At 46.9% G+C, this 26,382-nt stretch overlaps 1 protein-coding gene across 1 annotated transcript; it reads left to right on the top strand.

The window, feature by feature from the left end:
• Positions 1-247: 247 nt before the first annotated feature.
• Positions 248-23,706, top strand: WNT9A (Wnt family member 9A). The gene is made up of 3 exons (XM_014873749.2): positions 248-501; positions 6,599-6,861; positions 16,797-23,706. Exons 1-3 carry the CDS (start codon positions 288-290, stop codon positions 17,268-17,270), a joined length of 951 nt encoding a protein of 316 aa, XP_014729235.2. The 5' UTR covers positions 248-287; the 3' UTR covers positions 17,271-23,706.
• Positions 23,707-26,382: the final 2,676 nt, after the last annotated feature.

Below are 26,382 nucleotides of genomic sequence, written 5' to 3'. Positions count from 1 at the left end.
ATAAAGAACACTGCAACAGCTGTTTTTATCAGATGACCCATTAACAGAGAATATCTCCCACAGAGATCAGGATCACTGCCCCAGCTGGTTTAACAGCTGGTGATAGAACACAAACTTTTGCTCACATCCTGCACTGCAACCTCAGACACCAAGCAACCAGGGTTGACCGCGGGTGAGAATTTCTCGCCGTAATTCTCCTTTTCCTTCCCTCACCGTGGTGCCCCGTGTGTTTTCTCGGCAGGCTGACGGGCAACGAACCCCTGACCATCCTCCCTCTGACGTCAGAAATGGAGGAGGCGGCCGCCAAGGCTCACTACAAGGTGTGTGACCGCCTGAAGCTGGAGAAGAAGCAGCGGCGGATGTGCCGGCGCGACCCCGGCGTGGCCGAGACCCTGATGGAGGCCATCAGCATGAGCGCCCTGGAGTGCCAGTACCAGTTCCGCTTCGAGCGCTGGAACTGCACCCTGGAGGGTCGCTACCGCGCCAGCCTCCTCAAGAGAGGTGAGCCCGAGGGCAGGGCAATGAGTTTTAGGGTTTGTTGGAATGCAGAAACCTGGGATTTCCCAGCGTTTTTGGGGTTTCTGGCGCTGATCGTCTTGTCGGGAAAATTAATCCACAGATAGCAGAGGTTTATGTACAGAAAGGAAACAGAGGAATCCTTTTACTTTGTACGAATAAAGAGAAAGGCCATGGGGCATTCCCCTGGGATATCTCAAATTTTTGGAGGATGCAGCCTCCTTTTTATCCCAATTTCCCGGCCACGTTTCCCTCTCTCTTTCCGCGTTCCCCATTCCCTACTTGAGAGGCACAGACTTCCCAGAACGCCTGATACCTCAGATGCCCCTCTAATGTACAGCCCTCCCTTTTAATTTTTAATTCTCATAGACTTCTTTTTTTTTTCCCATTGCTTCTTTCACCTTTCAATATCCAATTTCATTTACCAGCAAACCTACAGTTTGTTTGTAAAGGCTAATATCTTTTTTTCCATTCATCAATCAGTGGAATCCTTCCCATTGTTTCTTTTCTTTCTCAATGCTGGTTTTATCCACCAGCAGACCCACAGCTTGTTTGTAAAGACAAATCCATCATTCCTCTCACCCTGGAGAACACTGCTTTTGACCTGAGATCTTGGAGAAAGCTTCCAAATTTGAGTGATGGAGTTAGAGTCACTGGTGTGTAGTTAGAATAGAAGTGGACAAGCTCAAGGCTGAGTTCAATGGATCATTAAGGAACCTGTTCTAATGGAAAGTGTCTCTACCCATGGCAGGGGGGGTTGGAGCTCAATGATCTTTAAGTGTGTGATTTCACATGGTGAAGGGCTTTAAATGTGAGGTTTTTATAACGTAGTGATAGGCATGGGACAAGATGGAGGATTTTGGGTGTTGTCTCTTTCTGTGTTCCTCTTCATGATTTCAGGCAGTAGTTTCTGGTTGGACAGTCAGTGCTGCACTGAGGGTCATGGGAGTTTGGTTATTGGGTCACAAGTATAAATAATATAGGTGTTAATTCTCTATTGGACTGTTTAGCTTTAAGAGACTTTGTAACTAGCTAGGTTGATCTCCACTTTGCTCACTTTTAGCTGGAAGTGTTGCAGAATTCTCTGTACTTTAAATAAGATTTAATAAACAACCAAGCCCGAACATGAGAAATTCGTCTCCTTCGTGTTTTTAATCCTGACTCTGAGTGAAGACAGAATAAACTGCAGACAAGCCACTAATTATGTGGTGCAAATACCACCTTTTCAAGTTTTTATCTTCTTTTTTTTCCTTTTCTTAGTCAGAGTTGGGATTAAAGCACGAGAGATGGAATTTCGTATTTAGACGTAGATGTTTATTAATTTTTATTTATAGTACAGTGAGTGCTGTGGCACTTTCAGTTAACAAGCTAAAAGTGAAGAAATGGTGATGGATCTCGCTCGTTACAAGGTCTTTTAAAGCCAACAGCTAATTAAAAGCTAACACCTACATTACTTTTGCTTTTGACCTAATGACCAAGCATCAGTGACCCACAGTGTGGCATTTTTTATTCAATTAAAAGTACTGGGTATAGGATACCCAAGAAGAAGGACAAGAAGGAGGAAAAACTAATGCCCTAAAACTTTTATTTTGTCCTATACCCATTGCTATATTCTAAAACCCCAAATACCAAACCCTTCACCATGTGAAATCACACACTTCTATTTAACCACACACCAGTGATCCCATCTCCATCACTCAAATTTTGGAAGCTTCTCCAAGGCCTCAGGTCAAAAGCAGTGTTCTTTTGAGGGTCAGTGTCAGAAAGCACAGAAAGTTTAAAACTCCCAGGATTCTGGGTTCCAACAACTGCACTCCTGTCCTGGTGGTCAGTCTGGGCTGTCCTGTGCTGGTGGTGCTTGCCCTGAGATCCACAAAGAGCTCTGTGGAAGGCTGGAGCTCATCCCTGGAAGTGCAGGGCAGGCAAAGAATGTGCTAATGGGGGTAATTTATGGGCTTGCCCCTGCCTGCTTCCCACTGCTGGCCCTGGCTGCTCTCCTTGGAGGCTGGAGGTGTTTGTGCAGGTCTTTGCAGCCAGGAGCTACATTTTGTGCCCATTTCTGCTGGAAATCGAGCTGCTGTTGGAGGAGAGAGTTGGGAAGCTCTCAAAGTTGTGCTCTCTTTCTTTATGATTTTATTTATTTACTTCCGATTTATTTCTCCTATTTATTTTTCCTATTTGTTATGCCAGTCTGTCAGGGAAGAAGTTGAGAAAATGCCTCTTTTTTTTTTTTTTTTTTTTTTTTTTTTAAGAAATAAGACAAACCAAACTGTTCTGTGCTGTCCTTTTAGAAGGGGGCAAGGGGAACTCTGTCATAATACAGGGCAAAACCTGCAAATGTCTGTGTCCTGTTACTGCCATGGATGTGAGCAGTGGGTAATTCCCACACCTCTTCCCAGCAGCTCAGGTGGACATGGCCAGAAGTTAGGAGTATTGGAGGAGAAGATATTTTTATTTTTCTTTGTACTACCACATATAGTCCAGTTTCTTCCTTCCACCCTCCCAGTAAAATCCAGTTCTTATTTCCAGGCTGCAGCACCGTTTTACAGACAGCATGCGAGGGTCTCCAGGGCTTTAGTGACTTCCAGAAAGTCCCACACTCGGCAACGAGCCTGGACCTGGAAAAGCCAGGGTGTGAAGTCTTTAAAGATAAGAGCAGAGGTTTGCAGGGCTAATTAGTGAGGAGGAGTAATTCAGAAGCACCGGGGCTTAACTAATGCACTGTCACTGACTGGTGGAAACAAGGAAAGTCCTTATGAAACCCAAGAGGTCCGGCCAGAGCTGCAAGACATTTAAAAATATCCCTGCATGCCAGAGGAGTCCCTGGATTAGTGGTGCCTTGGGGAAGCCAAGCACTTTCTCATGCTGACACCTGGAGGCCACAGCTCGTTCCTTCAGACGTGCCTGTCCCCTGGGCAGCCCTGGCCAGAGTAAAAACCCCACAGAGACCCCCCCATCCCAGCCCCTGTCAGGGACCCGTGTAATAAATGAGAGCTCTGGGGGCTGCAGGGCTCTGCTGCTGTCTCATTCTGCCGTGGTTTATATCCCTGCAGCATCTCTGCCCTGCCCCAGTGCTGTAAATCCTTCAGGTGCTGTTCCCCAGCAGTAACACAGTGCCCTGTAAATCTTTCTCCTCCTCTCCAGGAGCTGCTGGTTCCTGGTTCAGCATTGCAGCAAAGGGATGGCCCAGGGCAAAGGCTCACATGTATCACCCACTAGGACACAGCTTTCCAAATTCATCGCTGAGAGCTTGTTTCTTCTCCTCCAGGGAGAAAGGAAAAAGGGGGAAAAAAACCACTTTTTTCACTTAAAAGTTTCACTTTTTTCACTTAAAAGTTTCTCCCTCTGCTTTTACACTTTGGTCACCAGACCAGCTCTGGCTGCTGGTTTGCAACTTGGGCTGATGCAGCCCCGTTTCTTAAAATAACAGAGGATTGTTTAAGGGACTCGTTATCCTCTTTGGATACTCGTGCACAATTTTGGAAATGGCTGAAACTGGATAGCCAGGGCCGGCAGACTGTCAATGCACTGGGGCTTAGAATGCCTGCATTGATTTAAAGCTCATTATCTTGTTACAAAATATCTTGGTGCAATCAAATAGTGCGTGGTGGAGATGGCTTTAAAATCTGGCCAGAGCCAAATGTCACATGGAGCTCGTCGGGAGCTGCCTGTGGGTGAGATGATCCCCGTGCTGATGGGCACAGGGAATTTGGGAAGCTTTCAGTGATGGAGAGCGGGAGGAGTGGAGACAAAGCTGGTGGAAAGGGAGAACCTGGCAGATGAGCTGTTCCTGCTGGCTTTGTGTCAGCTCTGGAATGTGTTGTGGTCGCACGGTGCTGACTTTCTGCTGGGATTCCACAACCGCTCCGAATTCAGCGCTTTGGGTCAGGAGGGTTCCAGCAGGGTGGAGACCTGGGCTGCCTAATTCATCCATTAAAGCTGATGGCTGCGAGTTAAGTGTGCAAGGCCAGCTTGGATGGGACTTGTGGAGCACCCTGGGATAGTGGAAGGTGTCCCTGCCCATGGCAGGGGGTGGCACTGGATGGATCTCAGGGTCCCTTCCAACCCAAACCCTGCCATGATTGCGGTCTCAGACATCCAGGGCAGGGTTTGCACACCCCATCCCATTGAGGATTCTCTGTTTCACACTGGTACCTCTTCATTCTGTGTGGCTGTGGCAAGAATTCTCCAATCCAAGAGCCCAAAGGCTTGGGCACATCTGTCTTTGGTAGTGGCATCCCTCTGACAGGCATGTGGGCAGTCTGACCTGGAGTGTAGCCTAGAAAAAAATAGTTTACAAAAGATGAGAGATGCTTAGAAGGCATTTTCTACCCAGAGGAGTCATCTGGATACCTGTGAATTATTGGTGTGTGAATTAAGAAGTCTCTCACTGCTTCCAATGAAGTATTTGCAATGCTGAAGGTGTTTCTGGGCTGTCAGAGCACATGGTCTGACTTTAAGGAGAAAACAAAATTTGTTTTTTTAACTCTCGCCTCTCTATGTGGTGTCCTTAGTGAGTGTAGAGTTGAACCTTTTTTTATTTTAATGTTGTTTCTAGTGAGGAAAAGGTTCCTGTTCTCCTTTTCCAGGTGAGCACTAGAATGATTGGATAATTCCTACCACAATCTGGGAGGAAGTAGAACCTCAGAACCCTTGGGAGGACCAAACCTCAGTCCCCTGGCCTGGATTTTCATCAGTCTTCCTGCTCCTGGGAGTGTTTTGGGCAGGCAGACTCTGGGAATGGCCACATGAGTTTGCTTGGACTGTCATGAACCTCCCAAGGAACAGTTCCAAAAATGACCTGGCAGTGTCTCTGCATGTCCTTGGTTGACACACCAGCTCACAGATATATCCACTACTGTCAGCATCCACTTGTGTTATTTTTGAGTGGGGGATTTCTTGAGTCCCATCCAAAGCTGTTCTGGAATTGCATCTCAAATATGCAGTCGTTTACAGCTTCCATAGCTGGAGAATGGGTAGCTATAAATACTGCCATGTTTGCTTTTTATTTCTGGCTTTTATAATTTGGATTGAAACCGTGGGTCCCTCTGGGTGTCATTTGCCTGTTGGGGGAGTGGATGCTGTCACATCCCTGCCAGGTGACTGTGGAGGTGTAAAGAAAGGCTGTGCATGGAAGGTTTGAGGTGTAAACTGGTTTTTTTGAATGAGGTGCTGCACTGGGTGACACATCTCCTGCTTCCCAGCCTTCAGGTGTCTTCTGTCAACAATTCTGCTGGTCTGGAGTAGGACCCAGTGACTTTGATTCAGGAGGAGAGGGAAGAATGAGGAGGACTGGAAGTCTGTGCTGGCTTCCTGCTGTTTGGTGTCCCCTTGGTTGCAGCAGTGATCCTGCCCAGCTCTTCATGGAGTCAAACAATGCTTTGGCTTTGAGGAGACCTCATCCAGTTTCACCCCCTGCCATGGGGAGGGACACATTCCATTAGATCAGGTTGTTCCTGGACACTTCCAGGGGCAGCTCTTGCTCAACTCTTTCCATTTTCAGGCAGAGACTGTGAGTGACACAGTGACAGCCACCGAGCTGGCCAGATTCCATCTGCATTCCTGGATCCTTGCTTGTGCCACCTCTGTCCATCATTCCTTGTCCTCCTCACCATCAGTGATGCAAGCAGAGCTTGCCATGCTTTAGGGCTGTCAGGACCACAGACCAGGCTTTTCCAGTGATGCCCAGCAGTGCCACAGGAGGAACAGGCAGGGACTGATGCCCAGGAAATTCTACCTGAACTTCAGGAAGAACTTCTTTCCTGGGCAGTGACTGAGCCTTGATGTGGAGTCTCCCTCACTGGGGATATCCCAGAGCAGTCTGGGTGTAATCCTGAGCCCTGGTGTGGAGTCTCCCTCACTGGGGATATCCCAGGGCAGTCTGGGTGTAATCCTGAGCCCTGTGCTCTGGGAATGCCCTGCTGGAGCAGGGAGGTGCCACCACTGTGGTCCCCTCCAACCTTCTCACTCCGCTATTCTGTCACACAGCTCACGCTCTTCTCCCAGTAGGTTCTGCCTCCATTTCCCGTTTCTTTTCCTTTCTTTGAGCTGCAATTAGAGCCTGTCCCTCGTGTCCCTGCAGGTTTTAAGGAGACAGCCTTCCTGTACGCCATCTCCTCGGCGGGGCTGACCCACGCCATGGCCAAGGCGTGCAGCGCGGGGCGCATGGAGCGCTGCACCTGCGACGAGGCTCCCGACCTGGAGAACAGGGAGGCGTGGCAGTGGGGAGGCTGCGGGGACAACCTCAAGTACAGCAACAAATTCGTCAAGGAGTTCCTGGGGAGGAAGCCCAACAAGGACCTGCGAGCCAGGGTGGATTTCCACAACAACCTGGTGGGCATGAAGGTGCGTTGAAGGCGCCGCGGGGTGGGGTGGGGTCACACTGTTTGGGGTTTTTGGGGGTGATAACGCTGGTTTTGGGTGTGGAATGGGAGTGTTGGATGTGAAATGAATGGAGTGATCCTCCTTCTGGAGGGGAAAAGTCTGAGCTGGGGGATTCCGCCTTGGTTTTCACTATGCAAAACCATTGGAGAGAGAAATGGGACTGGACAGGTCTAGGAAATATGAAGTGGAGACAAAGATTGCTGGTTTCCCTCAGGGAGGAGAGGATTTCCCACCACAAAGGGATGGATAGACAAGTTCCTCAGGCTTACATGAGGTAGGACAGAGAGGAATGGGTTTTATGCTGCCACAACACATCCTTGAGGGACACTTTTCTTGCAGCAGTTCAGTAGAGCATGGACAGGGTAGCATCTCCTTGGCCAGGTTTCTTTAAAACTGGCTGGAGAAACACCTGGCCAGGAACCAGGGTGGAGAGATTAATTTCTGGCTGACCTCAGACTTAAAAGTCCCTGCAGTTTTGTCTTCTGGCAGAAACCTTCTGTGTCACCTAGAGCATGAGATGGTGCTTGGTTGTAGAGTCCCTTTTTTCTTTTCCTATCTTTATCCTCTCTTCCTGCTCTTTACACCTTTTGTGAGGCTGCCTGGGGGCTTCCCTGCAGGACTGCCAGAGTTCAGGAAGCATTTGGACAATGCTGTGGGGCACATGGTGTGATTTTTGGGTTTGTCCTGTGCAGCGCCAGGATTTGGAGTCGATGATCCCTGTGGATCCCTTCCAGCTCAGCATTTTCTGTGACACATGTAAAGGACAAAGTGTCTGCAAGAGCTGGGTCATCCCAGCAAGGGGGGAAAAGGAAGGGGCTTTCCACCTTCTCCCATAATGTGCTTGGCTGTACCTAGCCTAGAGTTGCTCCAACACGAAAATCCCTCAGATTGGCCAGCACAGGTGCCTAGGATCAGTGTTTCATTGCACCAACCTCCAAGGGGGACATACTGCAAGGCCAGAAATAGCCCTCCAGCCTTGTTATTGTCTGTGTGATTGGATGCAGGCTTGGGGCTGGGATGGGGGACCTGGGTCTCCAGTTTCCCAGGCAAATGCAGCCCCAGCCAGTTGTGCATTCTAGGAATGGCCACCCCAGCTCAGTTGTTGCTGTGTCTATGTATAAAATGTCATTCCTCACGACGGAATTGGGGCATTGGGGAATGCCACCAGCCAGGGCTGGCCAGCAAAATGTCTCCCCCTCTCCCCACTACCAGATGCTCCTAGACAGCGCTGAGATCAGGATTAGAAATATCCTGGATTTAGCTGGTGTCTGGTTTTGGCTGACAGCTTTCCTGCTCTGGATTAAAGGGCTCAGTGTCTCTGAACTCCTGTGGCAGCTCTTTGACGTGTGAAATGGGATTTGCAGGATGATGGAACTTGTTTCAATCCTAGTGTTGGTTGCTCTGTTCCATCTTTTGGAGCTGAGTGGGACTGGCAATGGAGAAGGTGGCCCATGGAGGCTGTGATTCCGTGCTGGATGTTTCTGTGAGATGTCCTCTCATTCCAGAGTCACACAATACAGTCTCATCAAAACCTCCAAGGATTTGACTTTAGTTGCCACTGGCAAGTCCTTGCAGCTCCAGGAATATCCACCAACAGTGGCAAGGCTAAAAATCTTCCCAGATGGGTTTGGCCAAACTCGCGGTGTTCCCAATCCCAGGATGTCCATATGGCTGAGGCCACTCTTGGATTTAGGATTTGTGTCCTTAAAGTACCATCTGTGCCTTACACTGCCTGCCTTTGAACTCCAAGGATGAGCTGGACGGGTTGAACCTTGAAGCTGTGTCCTGATCCTTGTAGTTAGGTCCCAGGGGAAGATGCAGGACTCTGCAGCATCCTCTGCCTCCACTTCCCCTGGCACAGTCGGACTCTGGCCACTGGCAGTGGTTTCAGAGTGTAAGACCTGCAGCTAAACAGCTGAGTAACAGTTGTGACGGTTGTCCAGACACCCAGAGCCCTCCTGGCAGTGCAAGTCCCAGACCTTTGCTGCAGGTCAGTGATCCAGTGTTCCTATTTTCGTCCCCCCACAACGTGTCTGTCGAGCTGTGATTGCTGTCTGACAGCTTTCCTTTGCCTGTTTGCAGCAGCAGTTGAAATGATTTCTCTGTTTGTGCTGCTGGAGTAATTCATTGTGCCGTGGCGTGGTTGAAAGCCAAGCCAAGCAGCTCTCCAGGCTCACAGCTCATGGAGCCAGGCAGGGAAGGAGGGAATGTTGAGAAAGAAGCTTTCAGGAGGTGGTGGTTGAAGGTCAGGAGAACACACATCTGTACGGTTGGGATATGTGGCCCTAAACCACTGGCACAGTTCAGTGTCACTAAGATGATGATCAGAGATGAGGACCCAGGCTGGCTTTGTGACTACAAAGTCAAAACTTGCAGTGCTTGCTGCAGATTGCAGAATATTGAAACCATTTTGACCCTCTTGATGCGGTGGATGGATTGTCTTTGGCACTGCTTGCTCTCAGGTGTAGATTGATACCAGGTTTGATCTCTGCTCTTCCTCCTGTTCCCACTGCAAGTGCAGGGATGAGAGGGTGGAGGCTGAGAGCATTACTGCATTCCTTGCCGAGTTGATGGATATTTTCCTTGAGGAAGGTAGGGAGTTAAATATGATTCTCAGCACCTTTTCTGTGTCTTCAAAGAAGCTGCTCACCAACCAACTCCTGCCCTAAAGACTTTGCAACCATCGAGTAGGGTTTGCTCACCCAGTGACTGCAGCAGTCTGAAACCACTTTGGACTGACCTAGTGTGGTTATTGGAACAACAACTCATCTGGGTTTGATTTGGAGTGGATCAAAGGCAGTATAGGAGTGCAGACAGCCTTGATTTGTGCCATTTTTGGAGCTGAACAGCTTGGAGCTGGAGTTCTTGCAGTGTGTGGATGTGTGTGTTCGCTGAGGGAGTGGAGAAGTCTCCATGAAAGATGCAGCACAAGCTTGGTGGTCTCCCACTGATCCTTTACGTGTCATTTTTCCCATCTAATTACTCCCAAACGTGGCAAAACATACAAATAGTCCCTTGAGACCCAGCAAAAAAAGGACCTGTGCTGGACTGACTAATTTGGCAGGCAACCCTCTCCCCTCCTGGTCACCACAGCAGTTTCTCCATGGTGTCACAGCAGCAAACAATCCGTGTGTTTCTGCAGGGGTGACATGATCCTATCCCGCCTAGTTTTAGTGTCTCTTGGTAGACGTTCTCATTTAATTATGATTCGACTTCTGCTTTTTACAACCTTGATGGGCTGCCTGTAATTTTGCTGCCACCAGTGAAATAATCACTGAACATGTTGTGCCCGTGGTGGCTCACCAAGTTATATGATATGACCTCAGTGGTTAATGAAAGGGCGAGCTTGTCTAGTGTGAGGATGAGGTAATTAGACCAGGACTTCTCCAGCCTTCTCTTTATTGAAAAGCAGGAGCTCTGAATAGACCACTTATTAAAAAAGCAATTTCCCTTCCTTTGCCAGATCTACTCCCCCTCATTCAGCCATTCTTTCCGAGGGGTCTTGGGTGGAGAGGGTGTTTTGGGGGGAGATGTGTGTGTGGAGGGGATGGGGGAGAAGTCAACTGTATTAAAGCTCCATTGCCAGCAATGAAGTTTCTGAGTTATATTAAATGAAGCCCAGGCAGCCTTGCTAAAGCTCTCATCTTCTCTCTATCCTCCCCCCTTTTCCCCCTTGTGCACACAAGTGCAGCCCTCTTTTGTAACCCATTAATGAAAAGGCGGAATATTAGAGCACTCAATTAGTTCCACTGGGCTTGAGTAAGTGATGTTTTAATTAAATTTGCCCACTTTCTCAGCAAAGTATCATTAAACATGACTTTCCAACTCCCTCTCTGGAGCGTTGCTAAGTTTCTTAATCCCAGGAGTGCTGACCTCTTCCAGAGGTATGTCTGGTCAAGCATGTCTTACAGATCCAAGGGGCACAATTAAAAGGGGCTGCTGTTACCCTAGGAAAAAAAATTATCATGTTCTCATTGCCTTTTTCCTTCATCCTTCCAGAAGGAGGGACACAAACCTTTGCCTGGATTTGTGTGTAACCACAGTTGTCTTGAGAGCTGAGAGTGTCTAATACAAAACCGTGGGGAGGAGAAATGGAGAACAAGAAAAGACTTCCCTAAGCAGTTTCCTGCTTTGAAACTGGTTCCTTTCATGAGGCTTCATTGTTTTTGGCACAAGATGTTTTGGTCTGTGAGAGCAAGTGTTTCTGAAGGATCAGAGAATCCTGGAATGGCTTGGGTTGGAAGGGTTGGCTTGTCCCATCCCCCTGTCATGGTCCTTGTCACCCTCGTAGGCTTCAAATCCAGACCCATCCTGAGACAGCTACACCTGAATCCGTCTGGGATGCTCTGGAGAGGATGGAGGTGGGAGGTGCCTGGACTTTCCCTTGCTGTTGACTTGCTTATTTTGGAATTCCATGTGAGGAATGGCTTTTCCCCCCCAGGCAGTGCTGGCAGGGACCTCTCTGGAGGGCTGGAGATGCACTCTCCATATCAGGGAGATGTTTGCCCAGCTATCATCTGTCTGAGGAACTTCATGAGCTATCACATAACACGTTATCAGAGCATGCCACCCTCTTCATTTCTGGAGCTCCGTTGGGCAGAGGGGGGAAATTGAGACCCAGAAAGATTAAGTGACTCACTAAAGGTCACTCACAGGCGGAGGGAGGCACAACTCTCCTGTTGCAGAGGCAGTGTTTACAAGCACTGACCATCCAGTCTCACACAGTTCCTACTCGTTGATACAGTTCCAGTCGAACTCCCAAGTTTTGCTGCACCCTCGTGATGTGTAATTATTGCTGTTTTGGAGCTTAATCCGCTTGGTGCATAAAGAAAAGAAAAAAAAAAAAAAGAAACATAAAGCATCCTTTTTGGCAGTTTTTTTTAGGGATGTGTTTGCAGTGAGAAATGGGGCATCACGTGTTTACCAAGGTACAAATCAAACCCAGCAAATAACAGCCTGAGAAGAGCTCTTAATGTACAGATCAGTTTTCAGGGCCACCACTGGTATTAATTGCTGCAGGTTATGACAGGTAGGAATGCCCAGGCGTGCTCTCTGGATTTTCCTCTCCTTTCAGGCTGAGAATGGCCCAGCCAAAGCCTTTCTTAGGCCTGGAAATCAATACTATGGAAAAAAATTGCTTGCTGTGTCCCATAAGTGATTGCAGTTGGTTGTTTATGTGGAGCTTTTTTAGCATGGGAAGCATGCTAGGAATACTGAGCATGGGGAAAATACTTCTGAAGTTCTCAATTTTAAGTAGGGTTATGTTGTTCTATGCTTAAATGTTTGTATTTTAATACCTATGTCACTAAAATATGAGTGTTCTCGTTTTTTTAAAGAGGGAAGGGTGGTGGGAGGGGAAAAACTGTTCTGAAACAGCAGGTTGAGAACAGGATGAAAAGAAGGTTTTTTTAGCAAGGTAGGAGAAAAAGGAAAGGACAACTTCTAACAATCTGTGAAACTTTTATAATTCAGCCAATGGCATTGAAGGGACAAGTCTGGTGCAGTGGTTGTGTGTGGGGACCGTGGCTGCTGTCCAAACAAACATTAATACTTGAGCTGGGAGAATGACTAAGCCTATTTAAATTGAAGAGGGCTCTGCATACGGGGGATGGAAGGGATTGGATTTGTGGGGCAGCATCCCAAAGCCTTCTCTGAAGCCAGGCAAGGCTTTTCCCTGGATGAGCTGCCCCCCGAGGAGGGTTTGCTGCCTGCTCTGCCCCAAACCATAGCGAATGGTTTGAAGCCTTGGAGCCTCAGCCCAGCCATGACGACAGCGCAGCAATAAGCGAGGAATTCCCACGGCTGGGTGTCCGCCCTGGGCTGCTGCTGCCCAGACAAGGGTTGTCTGAAAAAAAATAAAAAAAAGTAAAAAAAACCCACCACCAGAGCCCCGTGACCCAGCTGGGAATGAATGGGAATCCTGTCCTCGGCGTTTCAGCTAAAACACTGAGAAATTGTGTGTTGCAGCATGTCTGAGACTGATCATGACGGGGGCACTTAGTCTGAGCTTCGCAGCGCACCATTGTTGGGAGGAAGGATTACATGTTGCATAGCAATGCTCTGCTGTGATCCCTTCTCCCCGTGGCTCCCTGTAAAGCCAGTTGGGAAGGCAGTCCAGAAGTGCTATCTGATTTCCTCCGAGCAGCAAAGCCCAGGGAAAATGGTTCTGTCTTGCTTTGTTTTCTCCTCGCTCCGCGTTTGTTGGTATTGGGTGTTCTCACAGCAAGGTCAGTGGGAATTTGTCGTCTTAAGTCAAGCTAAATAGCTCAAAAATCCTTATTTTCCTCCCAAACTGTTCTCTTTGGGACTGCCAAACCAAGTGGTTGTTCAGAGGAGAGTGGGAGGACAGAATTTTTGTGTCATGCCATCCCTGACCCACCACTTGTCTTTGTTTGGCTTTGTTTTCATGGTAGGAGTTCTCTACAGTACTCAATCCAAAAAGGATGCTCCTTGTTGCTGTATCTCCTGAGTTACTCCAAGCCTGCTGCTGTGTGGTAGCTGTGGAGTTGGGGCCATGGGGAGCATGAAATATTTTGTGCCTTAGATTGAAGCTGAGCCATTCTGCTTCATATCTGTGACAAACGTGCAGGTGGCCACATCCTTGGTGTAGATGAAACGTAATTATTCAGGGGTGTGTTCAGAACAGGTTCAGATCTGTGTAGGATGCAGGTAAATCAAGCTCTGAACTGTGATGAGCTTTGAAAAGAAAGCAGGAGCTACTACAGCTCTTGAAATATGATTTTATGTGGTAAAACCTTGTTCTTCCTCATCTAACCAAGAGTTTTTTGGGAATAAAACCTGCATTTTTTTTGTCCTGGAAGCTCCTCCAGGTTTGAAAGCATGATCCAGACATTTGTCCCAGGATCCAGCCAGCAAAGCTTTCTCCAACACTACTCCAAGCAACCTGCTGACTTGGATCAGTCTTGCTCTGCTTCCTGAAGAAATGAGGTGGATTTAAGTGTCTCTGACAGGAGCTTGCAACAAGAGGAGGAAAGGTCGTTGTGGAAGCTGGGGAGCGGGACGGGAACCAGAAGGGCTTTGCCAAGATTCATTTTGGCTCGTGGGTGGTTGGGGCCCGGAGGCAGCAGTTCCCCATCACGCAGCGCCTCGAGGAGCTGCAGCGTGACTGACAGCAGCAGGGGAGGCTGCCTGGGCAAGGAATTTTTCTGGGATTTTCACTCTTGCTGCCTCGTAACATTCTTGAGCCCTTCCCGGTCCTTCCAGGAGAAGGTTTACGGGGCGGTTGGGATGCGCCGCACTCGCACAGCAGCCATGTGAAAATCCACACGCTGGATTTCATGAACTGGTGCATTCATGGGGATGGGGACAATGGAAACCTTTTATGGTCCACCAGTGCATGACACCAGAGCTGTCCCAGCCACTGCTTAGCAAGGAGCTAAAAGCGAGTCAGGAAAATCCAGGCTGGGGTTCATGTGAAACTTTGTTTGAGCCCAAATGAGGAGAACAGAATTAATCTACCTGAATACACTCAATTGTACCCCTTGAGAGACCTTTGTGCTGCTGGAGGGACAGCTGGTGTGAAGAGAATGTTTTAAAGCACCTCAGTTAGTGCTAGGTGGAGATATTTAAACACCTGAGTCTGGCCCAGAGGGTGGGATTCTGCTCACAGAATCCCCTAAACTGAGGTGCCTCTGTGTGAGCTGGGTCTCCAGGCTCCTGTTCTGTTCTGTTCCTGTTCCTGATCTGTTGGTGCTGGAGGTGTGCTCAGCTGTCAGTGGGAGCCTGGAGAGCTGTTCAGTGGAGCAGGTGTTTGCCTCACTGCAGGGTCCTCCCCTGACTCTGACAGGAGTTCTGAGGTGTTTCTCAGGCAGAGGTGTTTAAACTCGGTGAGGTCAACCCTGGCTGGCTGATGTGATTCAAGTGCCTAAACCTACATGCTTTCACCTGACTAAAGGTCTTCTGCCATCAGCCAGCTGCCAATCCATCAGGATCAGGTTTTCCAACACGTGTTGGGCTGTATCCACCAGCCCCACGTGGATGCCTTGGCCGCAGTGCTCCTGCAACGTCAGCACTCCCACAGAGCTCCAGAGAGGTGGCTCCTGACAAGAACTGCCCCGACTCCAGGTTCCCTTCCTGAGTTTCATGACCCTGTCTTGTTCAATCAGCTCCAAGTCCAGGAGCAGGACTACAAGCTGAGCCAGTTCCCGTTGGTTTCTTGCTTTCCCAACTCCTGTGCAATGGGGGTTGTCTCCTTTTCCAGGTGGAGCAGATGCAAATGCGCTGGGGGAGGAGGAAAGGTTGAGGAAAGCCTGGATGGATGAATGACTGCAGTGTGCAGCCCTTTCCCAAGTATCCCAGCAATTTCTGCCTGGTTTGCTGGTGGTGTGGGCGTGAAATCAGGTGGAGGAGCTTTGTTTCACACGAACTCAGCTCTCACTTCTGGACAAGCAGCGAAAGGAGACTTTACACGAGGGAGGGCACGGCTGAGGGTTGGGGTTTTTCCCACCCCCTCGGTGTTGAAATGTGTTCTGCACGCTCTTGTCTGACATTGTGGGATTTCTTGTGGACTTGGCGAGACGCTTTGGCACACAAAGCGTGACAGGCCTTACCCAAGCCATCCCAGCTGAGCGCTATAACCAGCAACACATCTCCCCCTGTAACCCGTCACCGCTGCGAATGCTACTGTGTATTATTGGATTGCACTTGCAAAGGTCTTTGGCTGTCACAGGAATGAAGTGTGACCATTGGACGGGCTCTGCTGAAGGCTGCATTATGAGTATTGTCTTTCTAAAAATGTTTCTGGAATATCACAATTGGGCCAGGCCCCAATTCCGAGTCCATGACCTATTGCACGGTTGCACATGGGGCTCAGCAGGATTTGTGCAGCCAAATAATTAAGAACCGGATGGTCAGGAAATGGAATGCAGCCAGTCCTCTGCTGTCAGGAGGCCACAACGTAGCCAGATGCCATCATGGGCACGGGGGGAGGTTGTTTTCTTCTTTTTTAGGTACCGTAGATGCCCAAAGGAAGGGCACTTCCAGCAATACTTTGGTACCTTGTCAGGACCCAGCTCTGTAAAACAAACTCTGTTCTCGCCTGCTGTTCTAAGGAGTGGTTGTACCTGACCCGTTTAAAGCCAATAGAGCCTAACTTTGAGGAAGGGGCAGGGTGGGAGGAAATACAAATTTGTGTTTATAATCTGTGGACAAAATGAGGGGTGTCTGTGGCTGTCCAGATAACATCTCTGCTCTTGTGTTGCCCATGGAGGTATCCCACATGTAAATCTCTCTCTGGAGAAGGGGAGCTGGAACATTGCAGTGCTGTTTCTAAGGAGATGTATGTGGTTTTGTGCCGTGAAACTTCCTTATTGCAGTTGATTTGAAAAGGATGGGATCCTTTGTTTAGCATCAGTCAGCTGATGATGCTGAACTAAGATTACTTCTTCTTGTACTTGGGTTTGGGGTCCTGTGGTATGGACAAGGTTCCTATTGTCCACACTCCCGTTCTGGAGCATGTGCCACCTCACCTCTTTTACTAAACCAACTTCTTCCACTTTTATATCTTATCTACTTATTATTGACAAAGATAAATAGGTCTTACAATATGTATTAATCTCTTAGTTGTATCACCGTTTCAGATCTCTGTCTACATGATGAGTGGCAGCACTGGACAATCTTTGTGCACCTTTCTGGTATCTTTAATTAGCCAATTAAGCAAAGTTTTTGCAGGTAAATGTCATACACTGGGAACTAAGAGCGTTTTGAAATAAGTATCTCCTGTAGGATGTATTTTCTGTCCACTTCCAACAGATACTTTTGCATTCTCATCAACTTTATGGCCCTGAAGTGTCTCCTAGAAAATGTCGTGTTTTACTTGGTGTTTTGATTTCTTCCGCCATGACTGATTCTCTTTGGGGCCGTGTGTGTGTCTGCAGGTCATCAAAGCCGGCGTGGAGACCACCTGCAAATGCCACGGCGTGTCGGGCTCCTGCACCGTCCGAACGTGCTGGAGGCAGCTCTCCCCTTTCCACGAGATCGGGAAGCAGCTGAAGCAGAAGTACGAGACCTCTCTCAAGGTGGGCAGCACCACCAACGAGGCCACGGGGGAAGGCGACATTTCCCCGCCTAAAAAATCCATCCCCGGCCACAGCGATCAAATCCCAAGGACTACGGATCTCGTCTACATTGACGACTCGCCGAGCTTCTGCCTGATGAGCCGGTATTCCCCCGGGACGTCGGGACGCAAGTGTTACAAGGACAAGAACTGCGACAGCATCTGCTGCGGCCGGGGCCACAACACGCAGAGCCGGGTGGTGACGCGCCCGTGCCAGTGCCAGGTGCGTTGGTGCTGCTACGTGGAGTGCAAGCAGTGCACCCAGAGAGAGGAGGTTTACACCTGCAAGGACTGACACAACCCGCGGCTTCTGCCGTACGGCCACCCCCGGGGATGGGCCAGCTTGGAGAACTGCCTATGGAGACAAACAGGGTTTGATTGACCTTCTGGGATCTGGAAGCTATGTTGAGACATAAGCACTTTGTAGGGTACAGGTGACCCAGCTGTGTTGCTGTTTTGTTTTGGGGTTTTCTTGTTTTGGTTTTTTTTTTTTGTTTTTTTTGTTTTTTTTCCTGTAGACTGAATTTTCATGAGGTCCAACCATGTGGAAATAAGTGCCTGTCACACTGGGGTTAGACACCAGTTGACCTTCACCTTCGTCGTCTACGCAGTTTGACGGATCATTTCTCCTTGGAACATTGTTTCAGCCATCCTCCATGAACTCCCGGGCTAAGATATTCCCTTTGGCATAGATATCCTGTACTTCTTTATTCCTGGAGCTCACCCAGCTGCCTAGAGAGCTGAGCAGATACAAAAGATCTTTCCTCTTTGAGTGCGGTGGTGCTGGAAGCGGACGTTCATTTCTCCTAAAACTGGAGAGGGATTTGTAGGGATTGATGGGTTCTTCCAGTGGAGTTCCTGCACATGGAGCAAACCAGGCTCTGACAAAGGGACCCACTGGCAGCATCAGCTCTTTAACGACAGCTCCGTGTCCGCCGAGTGCGTTGTCATCACACGCAGCTCAAAAACGTTGGGTCCACCACGCTGCAGACAGAAACAGATCCAAGATAGAGGTTGGGAAGACAGCAGAACACCAGACGTGCCTGTTCCCTTCAGTCCAATCCCACATTCTTTATTTAAAACCATTCGCCCAAATGCAGGTTCTTTAGCACTATCACTGTCTTAAATTGTTTTTTTTTTAATTTTTTTTTTAAACCACTAGATACTTTTGTTTCACTTTCACTCTGCGCATGATTTATTTTTCTCTCCCCTTCCCGCCTCTTGCCTGATGGAGGTCAACCTGTGGTAACTGCTTCAGAAATCCCAACTGGAACTTGTTGAGTCTTATGCCAGCTGAGTTTGGGCGTGTTTCTCTTGAGTAGGACAAGAGGAATCCGAGTGCATCTTGGAACCCGGGGCTGTCTTGCGTTGTGGAGCGGCTGTTTTGGCCTGGATCAGACCTCTGGAGGAGTTGACTTTTCTTTCCTAGGTCATCATTCCATTTACTCTAAACCATGGCAGTGGTACATGACACAAGCTGTATGTAAACCCTATGACCTTAAGATGAATTTTTTTTATTGTATTTTTTTTTTTTTAACCACTAGATCCAGAACTGTATTTTAAAAAACACACCTGCTAAATCCTAACAAACTCATGGATTTGGAATAACCAATCGACACGGAGACAACCTGAGAGAAGCCAGAAATTTGACTGCAGGGGTTGACCACTCCAACACTGAAACACACGACAACCTCCAGCATTTATTTTTCACCTGGAAGAGAAGATTTACAATCCAGGACTTGGTGTGCCAATATTCTTCATATAAAAGTGGCTTGGAGGCAGCCAGCGAATGCCTGAATGAAGCTTTCTAAGGAAAAAATGGGGAGCAGAGGGTGTTCTGTTTGATTTTTGGTAGCAATTTTTGATTGTCCAGTAGTAGCAATTTCCACCAAATTTCTGTTAGCCATTGATCTGGTGTTCAAAAGAGGAGATTCTCAAGCATTAGTAAAAATTAGTAGAACAAAACGACAGCAGTTTCCCAAGACGGACCATTATTTTTCAAAGTCTTTTTTTCCTTATTTTTATTTAATTTTTAACTCCCCCCTCCCCCTCCAAATTGTAGCCACTAATATTTAAGCTGTGCATATGCATCTACTGGGAAAAAGATCAATTTGGGGTTTTCTTGGTAACAAATACCTGCAGTCCAGCCTGGCTCGTTGGCATCAAATCTTGAGGAGGGGACACGGGGAGGGACAGGGTGTTACTCTTTAATAGCACCGTGGTTCTGCAAAGTGAAGTAGCAAAATGTCTCTTTTTTTTTGTTGTTGTTGTTTCCTTATTTGCTGTACAATTCTGGAGGTTGGGATAATTCTGGAGGAGTGAAGGTGGAATCCACATGTGGAATTCCCACCTTCCACCCCGGCAAGGCACCGGGAAGGTCTCGCAGTTTTTTGGGAAAGTCACCCCCGAGCAGTTTATCGAATGGTTTAAAAAAATAAATTGCCTATAAACCTATTATTCAGTGTGTATATATAGATATATATACACACCCTGACACATAAATATATATATATATATAAATATTGAACATTTATTTATTGTAAAGCCCTTCAGAAGGACCTTCTTATGGTTTCAATGTGGTATTATGTTAAATTCTCTTTCTCCCTCTGTCTCTCTCTCTCACACGTATGTGCAAACTCACTGTTACATTTTTGTGTGTTCTAGAATAGCTCTTCCCCTCCAAAGTAAAGCCAGATCCAAACCTGCTCAAAACAGGAATTTTGGGGTCTGAATTACTATTTCTGGCTCCATTCTTTTTTTTTTTTTTTTTTTTTTTTTTTTAAATCTGTTCTTAATTAAAGGATGGGCCGCAATTTATGTGCATTATTATTATTAATTATTATTATTATTATTATTGTTATATTTAAACCATGGGCCTCATTTTCCTCCTTTTCACTGGTGTCTCTGTCTCCATTGACCTCGCTGGAGTAACTCCACATTGCACTGGTGTGAGAGGAGAATGAGTTCCCTAGAAGCAGAAGAGAGGGGAGTGTTGGCATGGACATCCTGGCTGAGAAAATGCCAGGATGGGATGGGATAGGGAAGCTTGGTGTGTTCAGCAGTGTGAGGGAGAGAGAGAGAGAGAGAGAGAGATGGCTGGGAAATAAGGCAGATTGTCCAAGCTTGTCTAGAAGAAAGCAGCAAAGAGTGAATGAACTACTGAGTGAAAGAGCTCTTCTGTGTATTATAATTCACGCACTGAAGCCTGGATGCTTTCTGTAAGTATTTAAAAAACAAACAAACAAACAAAAAAAGACAAAAAAAGAAAAAAAAAGAAAAAAAAAAGAATAACAAAAAAAAAATACCACAAATTGTATTTATGTTCATGTGGATATAGTACTTGCCTGTTATATATTGTAAATAGCAAGGTTTATTCTCCTGTGGTTAAAAAAAAAAAATTATAAATAACTAAATAGTAGCGAGGCACATGTGTTAAATGTATAGGCAGTGTATAAAATATACTAACACTCTGAAATCAGGAGAACTTGTCTTCTTGGCCTTTTGACTTAGGGTGGTAAAACAAATGTGGGTTATTTTTCTTCTCCCCCCTGCACCACACTGTGGGTGTGTTTTGGGTGGGGGGGGGGTCTTTAGTTCCAGCATTTTCCAATGTTTGCCTTATCCTTAAAGAAGGAATGGGGGCAAAAGCCTCCTTTTGGAAAAATCCAACGGGGCTGAAGTAGGAGCTGGGAGAGAAGATGTCAAAGCATCTCAAAACCCTTTGGAGAGCTAGGCCTGGGTTTTGTGATGGTGACAAACGTGTTGGAGTTGAATTAACTCACGAGTGCTACTCCATCCACAAGTCTGGAAAAACACGAAGTAAGAGACTGGGAACTCCAGTGTAAAACACTGGGCAGTGTCCTGTAAAACCTTTTTGTCCCAGCTAGATTAAACTGGATTTTTCCAGAGAGGCTGATTCCTCCACCACACCATTGGATCTCCAGTGCAATTCAACGAAATTGCTCGGTTTTGTCAAACTACTTCAACGGTGGATTTGGGTCCCTGAACTTTTTCATGGTGTCATTTCATATATATATATATATATCTAAAAAAAAAATGTGCAAAGCAACTTTCCCCCCCCTTTTCTTGTCCCCAGAGAAACAGGATTTTGCTCAGATGTAACTGGAGGATGGGTGGAGGGGAGATCTCTGGTTCCTGACCCCCTTTCACCCCCTGTTCCCCCAAAAGTGTCAAAGTGTTGGTTCTCCTAAGCTGATCCAGCCAGATCAGTTTTGGGGTGGGGGGGGGGTGCAACCATTATTTATATAACTTTTTTATTAATTTTTTTAAAAAGAGAAGTTAGCTGATGGAAGAATATTTTTATTGAATAGTGCATTTTAGTTATGTCAGAAATATAAAAAAAAAAATATATAATATTTTTGTAAACAAGGCAAACTGAAAACGTTTGCTGTTTTATATTAGAATTTTCTATTAAAAGAAATAAAAACCCACAGAAATAATTGTTGCACCCGTCATCTGTTTTTTAACAAGCTTCTATTCTGTGTGACTGACTCATTTATGCCGGATGTGGAGAAATGCAAAACAAGTCCTAAACATTATGTTCTCCTTATCTTCCAGTTATCAAAAACTCCAGTTGGTGAAACATGCAGCGTTTAACCCAAGGGGATTTTTAATTTATTACCATTATTAATGCTAAAAATGAGTTATGAAAAATTAGTGGCTTTTAATGGAAATATAAAAAAAAAATCTACCCCAAAAATTCAAGTTTGCCCTTTTTTAGCTGAACATCCTGGTTTTGAGATGGGTCTGGATGGAGGAAATCCCAAATCTATTTGCAGTAACTGAGGATTAGCCATTGAGCTCAGTGGGCTTGGGAAGAACAGCTTTTAAAAAGTTGGGGAAAATAAAATCATAATCTGAGTAGATTGGAAGGTTAAATTAAGAGGACCAAATTCCAGGCTTGATCCAACACAAGCAACTTTTATCTCTTTGAATGGGGCAGTGTAAAATTGGGGAACTGAGGAGGATTTAATCTGCTGTGATTCAGGAAGTTTGTCCATCACCTAGGCAAGCAGGGAATGATTTATGGGCCCCCTGTTTTCTAAAGAACATTTGAGATTGCTGGTTTGGAGACCTGAGCAGGGCCTAAAATAATTTCTGAGGAGTTTTTGTTGTCAGCCAGCTCGTTGACATCTGCCTTCCTTCAGCCCAGGTCTGGAATTCCTTTGTCCATCATTTTTCAGCTGCCCTGTTTTAGGGAACATACAGTCGGGTGTGCTTTGGCTGGGGTAGGCTTGGATGAGACCCCAGATGAAGGGACAGATTTCTCAAGGGTACTTTCATGGAGTAGAAGCTGCTTAAGGTGATTTTCTGGTGGATTATGGTGCCTGTGAAAAATTCCTCAGTTGAGGCTGCAGTAAAATCCGGTCTGTTCTGTTCCCGACAGAACAGGTGCAGTAAAGCTCCTCATTCCTGGTTTATCCAGCTCTCTGAGCACATCTGTTGGCCTGAGTCTGCCTTCTGTGGCCAGCTCATCCTGGATTTCAGCTTTTAGGATGCTAATTAGGTGATGACTTTTAGAAAGTGACGTTTTCCCACAGGAAATACAAGATATGGCATTTCTGGAGCACATGGCTCACTATGGCACAGGATCAGGTCCAGAGGAATCACAGGAATCAGGGAATGTTTGGGCTTGGAAGGGGTCTTTAAGATCCATCCCATTCCAACCTCTTGGTTGAATCTGCTCAGCCTCCCTGAAACCTGCTCATGGATATTACCACTGAATAGATTTTAGATTTTTCACCAGCTTAACGTTGGATTTTACCAAATTACTTGCAAGTCCGGCAAATAGAATATTTTCAAATAGAGCAAACAAAAGAAAAAAAAGGGAACCTTGAGGCCTTGTGGGTGGGGAGGAAAAGAAAATGGATTTGGCAGCACAGTTTTACTCTGGCTTCCTGTAACTACAGTTCCTCAGGTGGAGGGAGTGAGACCAGAAATTATGCAGACACATCTAATTCACCTGTCAGGGAAAACCTCGGAATTTTGCCTTTTTCTCAGCTGTTGCTGAGTGTTTTCAGAAATGGGAAATGGGAAGGGAAAAACCCTTCTTAGCACTGGGCAAAAAGGACAGGAGATTCCTTCCCCCAGGAATGTTGGGAAAGGTGTTGGCATCGGTGTGCGATGGATGTGGAACCATCCCCCCTTAGGAAAGGAGCCCGTGGTCTGCAGTCAGTGGGGACCCCTCTGGAAGCTGCTTGGCCCATGTGGAGGTGCCAGTTTTCCCTGCTGGCAGGACAAGGGGATAAAGACATCCAGGTTAATAGAGGTGGGATTGAATTCAGGAAAATCAAGATATGTGTGGATCATCCTTCCAGCTCCCCTTGAGCATGGATCCATCTGAAACACCAATCACCAGCCCAGCCCAGGAATTTCCCTTGGACCACCCCACCTTTAACAATTTGAAGCAGGAATGTAAAGTCTAGGATTTGTTTTGCACACCTGGGATGGCATTTCCTTTTAAAGGGAGGTGGGAATACTAACATGAAGGATTAGTATTTTTCTTGTTTTTCTTTTTGTTTTGTTTATTTTTCCAATGTCTTATGGGAGCCTAAGTTATTTTTCTCTACCTCATGTGTACAGCTTGTAGGTATAAATCTGATTCTGAGTGACTGTTGAGAATGTATTTAAGTTATTTAACATCTTTGTATAACAAAAAAAAAAGAAAAAAAGCAAGAACAAATGAAACAATAAATGTATTTTAAATTATACTTGAAGTGTGCTCCTCTTCCTTCACATCTGCTGGAAAATTCTTTGTACAGTGGTTGTGGGAGATCCTTCCTTCAGCCTTATTCATGAACATAAGCCCGGCCCTGGGGTTTATTTAAGCCCCAAAAGTGGTACCCTGAGCTGGAGAAATGCCTCTCCATCCATTGTAAATGACATCCTTAAACAAGCTCAGGAGGCTGAGGGACTCCAGCAGCTTCCCATGGGATTCCATGGTCATACTTTGCAGGAGAAGTCAGGATACCTTGGCAGAGTGTCACTGTCAGGATGTGATTCCAAAATAACTGCCTGGAGCTCAGAATAGGTTGGACGTGGCCAAATTTAGTCTGGGGGAATGACAGCAATTAAAAAAATTGTAGTTATCCCAGGCAACTTGCTTGATCAAATGCCCTTTTCTTCACTGTGGACCTCTGGAGCTGTTCAGTAGCTCACTGCAGCTGAGCTTTAAATATCCAGAGTGGGGAGGGACCCACGAGGATCATCCAGTCCAGCTCCTGGCACCCCAACATCCCCAGCCTGTCCCTGGGAGCGATGTCCAAACGCTCCTGGAGCTCTGGCAGCCTTGGGAATGTGCCCATTCCCTGGGGAGCCCGGCCAGAGCTCCACCACCCTCTGGGGGCAGAACCTTTCCCTGATACCCTAAAAACCTAAACCTTGGAATAAAATCATCTTTAAGGCCCCTCCAAACCAGACCTTTGTGTGATTCTGTTACTTTGGAAACTCTGATTTGTATCTCCAGAGGGTTTCCAAAGTTCCTTTGGTTTTCCAATTCTCTCCTTCCCATGCACACAAAATTCTTGCATATATTCATTTATTTTACCTTTCTGCTGTGGGGAAAAGCACTCAGGCTTTTAACCCTTTCAGAGCTGGTTCCTTTTCACAGAATCAGCACTGCTCATCCTCAAACAGAAATGCTGGATCTTTATCCAGGATTGTGCTGCTGTTGGGGTGGTATCCCAATGGTGTTCTCCTCACAGATTATTATTCACCCAAGGAATTGTTTGAGGAATTGTTTATTAAATCAGTGAAACCCCCGCACAACCACTGCTCCTCCTGCTTTTGCTTTGTCCCTTCTCGTGATGAGAAATATCAGCTCAAAGCTCTGAGGAGCCAGGCAAACACTTTGATCCGGGTGATTTTCACACAATCATGGGATGTTTTGGAAGGGAGCTCAAGGATTATCTTATTTCCACCCATGGCACCTGCTACTAAACCAGGCTGCTCGGATTTAATCCAGAAGAGCAGATAAATGGAAATTATGGGATGGGAGATTGGATCTACCTCTGCTCTGCTTCCCACCAAACCCTGCAGGGTAAGCCCCTGCCCTCTCCAGCTTCCCAGCTGACCTCCCATTTACACTTCCTGGCAGTTGGGTAATGGGAACTCGCAGGTTTGGAACCTCACAGGCAGCCCCTTAAAGAGCTGCTAATGGGAGTCGTAAAGCCGCAGGAGCCGAGGATGTGGCAGCGTTTTGACAGCTGTTCCCGCAGAGGAAGTGGGTGATGCGAGAGTGCATTGTAAGAATTTGGGATTAAAACAAGGATCAGATGGGAGATTTCACCTCCAGAAAAATCAGAATAGGTTTCTTCCCCTCTTCTCTCCCGTTGTTTCCCTCCGTGTCACTGTGATGCCTTGAAGATGGTTTCAGCCTGAAGCTGTGGATGTGCTGAGCAGAAGGGGAGCATGAGAAGTCAAATCCAGTAAAAACGGAGTTGCCTTTAGCTTAGAAAGAAATAATAACTTGTCTGAATCTCTTACAAGCTTCCAGGTACCCTGAGGGATGTGTGGAACTGTGTGTAACCCAGCTAGGGAACCTTGCTTGAGCACAGATGAGTGGAGAAGAGCGTGTGAGTAAAAACAGAGAATGAGGAGAAAGAGAGAGAAAAACAATGAGGGGACAAATTTTATACCGAGCTTCTTCTTAAATAGGCATGAAAGACTAAAATCTGACTATTATTTGGACAAAAGTAAAATTAATCACCAAGAGATGAGATGAAAGATTCAGGTCCCAGAATCACAGAATGGTTTGGGTTGGAAGGAACCTTAAAGTTCCTCTCATTCCACCCCACTGCCATGGGCATGGACACTTTCCACTAGACCAGGCTGCTCCAGCCTGGCCTTAAACACTTGGTATTGATTCATCATCATCATCATTAACATCATTAACATCATTAACATCATTAACATCATTAACATAGCTCAGGCTGTGTGGTGGTTATGAACATCTCCTTTTAAAGGTTCTGATGGAGCTGCTTAAGAGACAGAAGCGATGCCTGAACTTTTTCAGTCTAAATAGAACGACAAAAACAGGGCCAGAGAGATGAAAGAGGGTCAGAAATGAGCCATGACTTGGCCAAACTCATTCCTTACTCCCTCTGAGAGCTGGGCTGGGGACAAGTTGAGGGAAGTGCCCTCAAGGATGTTTGGGGTGTGGGGGCACCACAGGTGAGCAGGGCAGAGCCCCAGGTCGTGCCAGGTTTCCGAGTTCACATCCTGCCTCTGTGCTGTGGGCTGGGGGTGGGAGAGCAGCAGGATTTCACTGTTTCCCAAGGGATTTGCTTCCAGCTGTCCCCTCCACATCTGCCAAAGGCCAGTCCTGCAGTGGGAGCCAAAGCTGGAGAGGTTGGTGAAGGTGTCACTCCCTCGTGTGCCTCGTGTCC

Source organism: Sturnus vulgaris, chromosome 1 (genome assembly GCF_052056855.1).
Source record: "Sturnus vulgaris isolate bStuVul1 chromosome 1, bStuVul1.hap1, whole genome shotgun sequence".
Lineage (NCBI taxonomy): Eukaryota > Metazoa > Chordata > Aves > Passeriformes > Sturnidae > Sturnus > Sturnus vulgaris.
The sequence above is the reverse complement of the archived record's forward strand: the minus strand, read 5'-3'. Positions and strand labels throughout refer to the sequence as shown.

What these genes read in the sequence shown, in the direction of transcription:
- WNT9A (XM_014873749.2), top strand. Translation starts at nt 288, where the DNA reads ATGGAGGAGGCGGCCGCCAAGGCTCACTACAAGGTGTGTGACCGCCTG. An exon ending in CGCCAGCCTCCTCAAGAGAG is followed by an intron (nt 502 to 6,598) that starts GTGAGCCCGAGG and finishes GTGTCCCTGCAG; the next exon opens with GTTTTAAGGAGACAGCCTTC. An exon ending in ACAACCTGGTGGGCATGAAG is followed by an intron (nt 6,862 to 16,796) that starts GTGCGTTGAAGG and finishes GTGTGTCTGCAG; the next exon opens with GTCATCAAAGCCGGCGTGGA.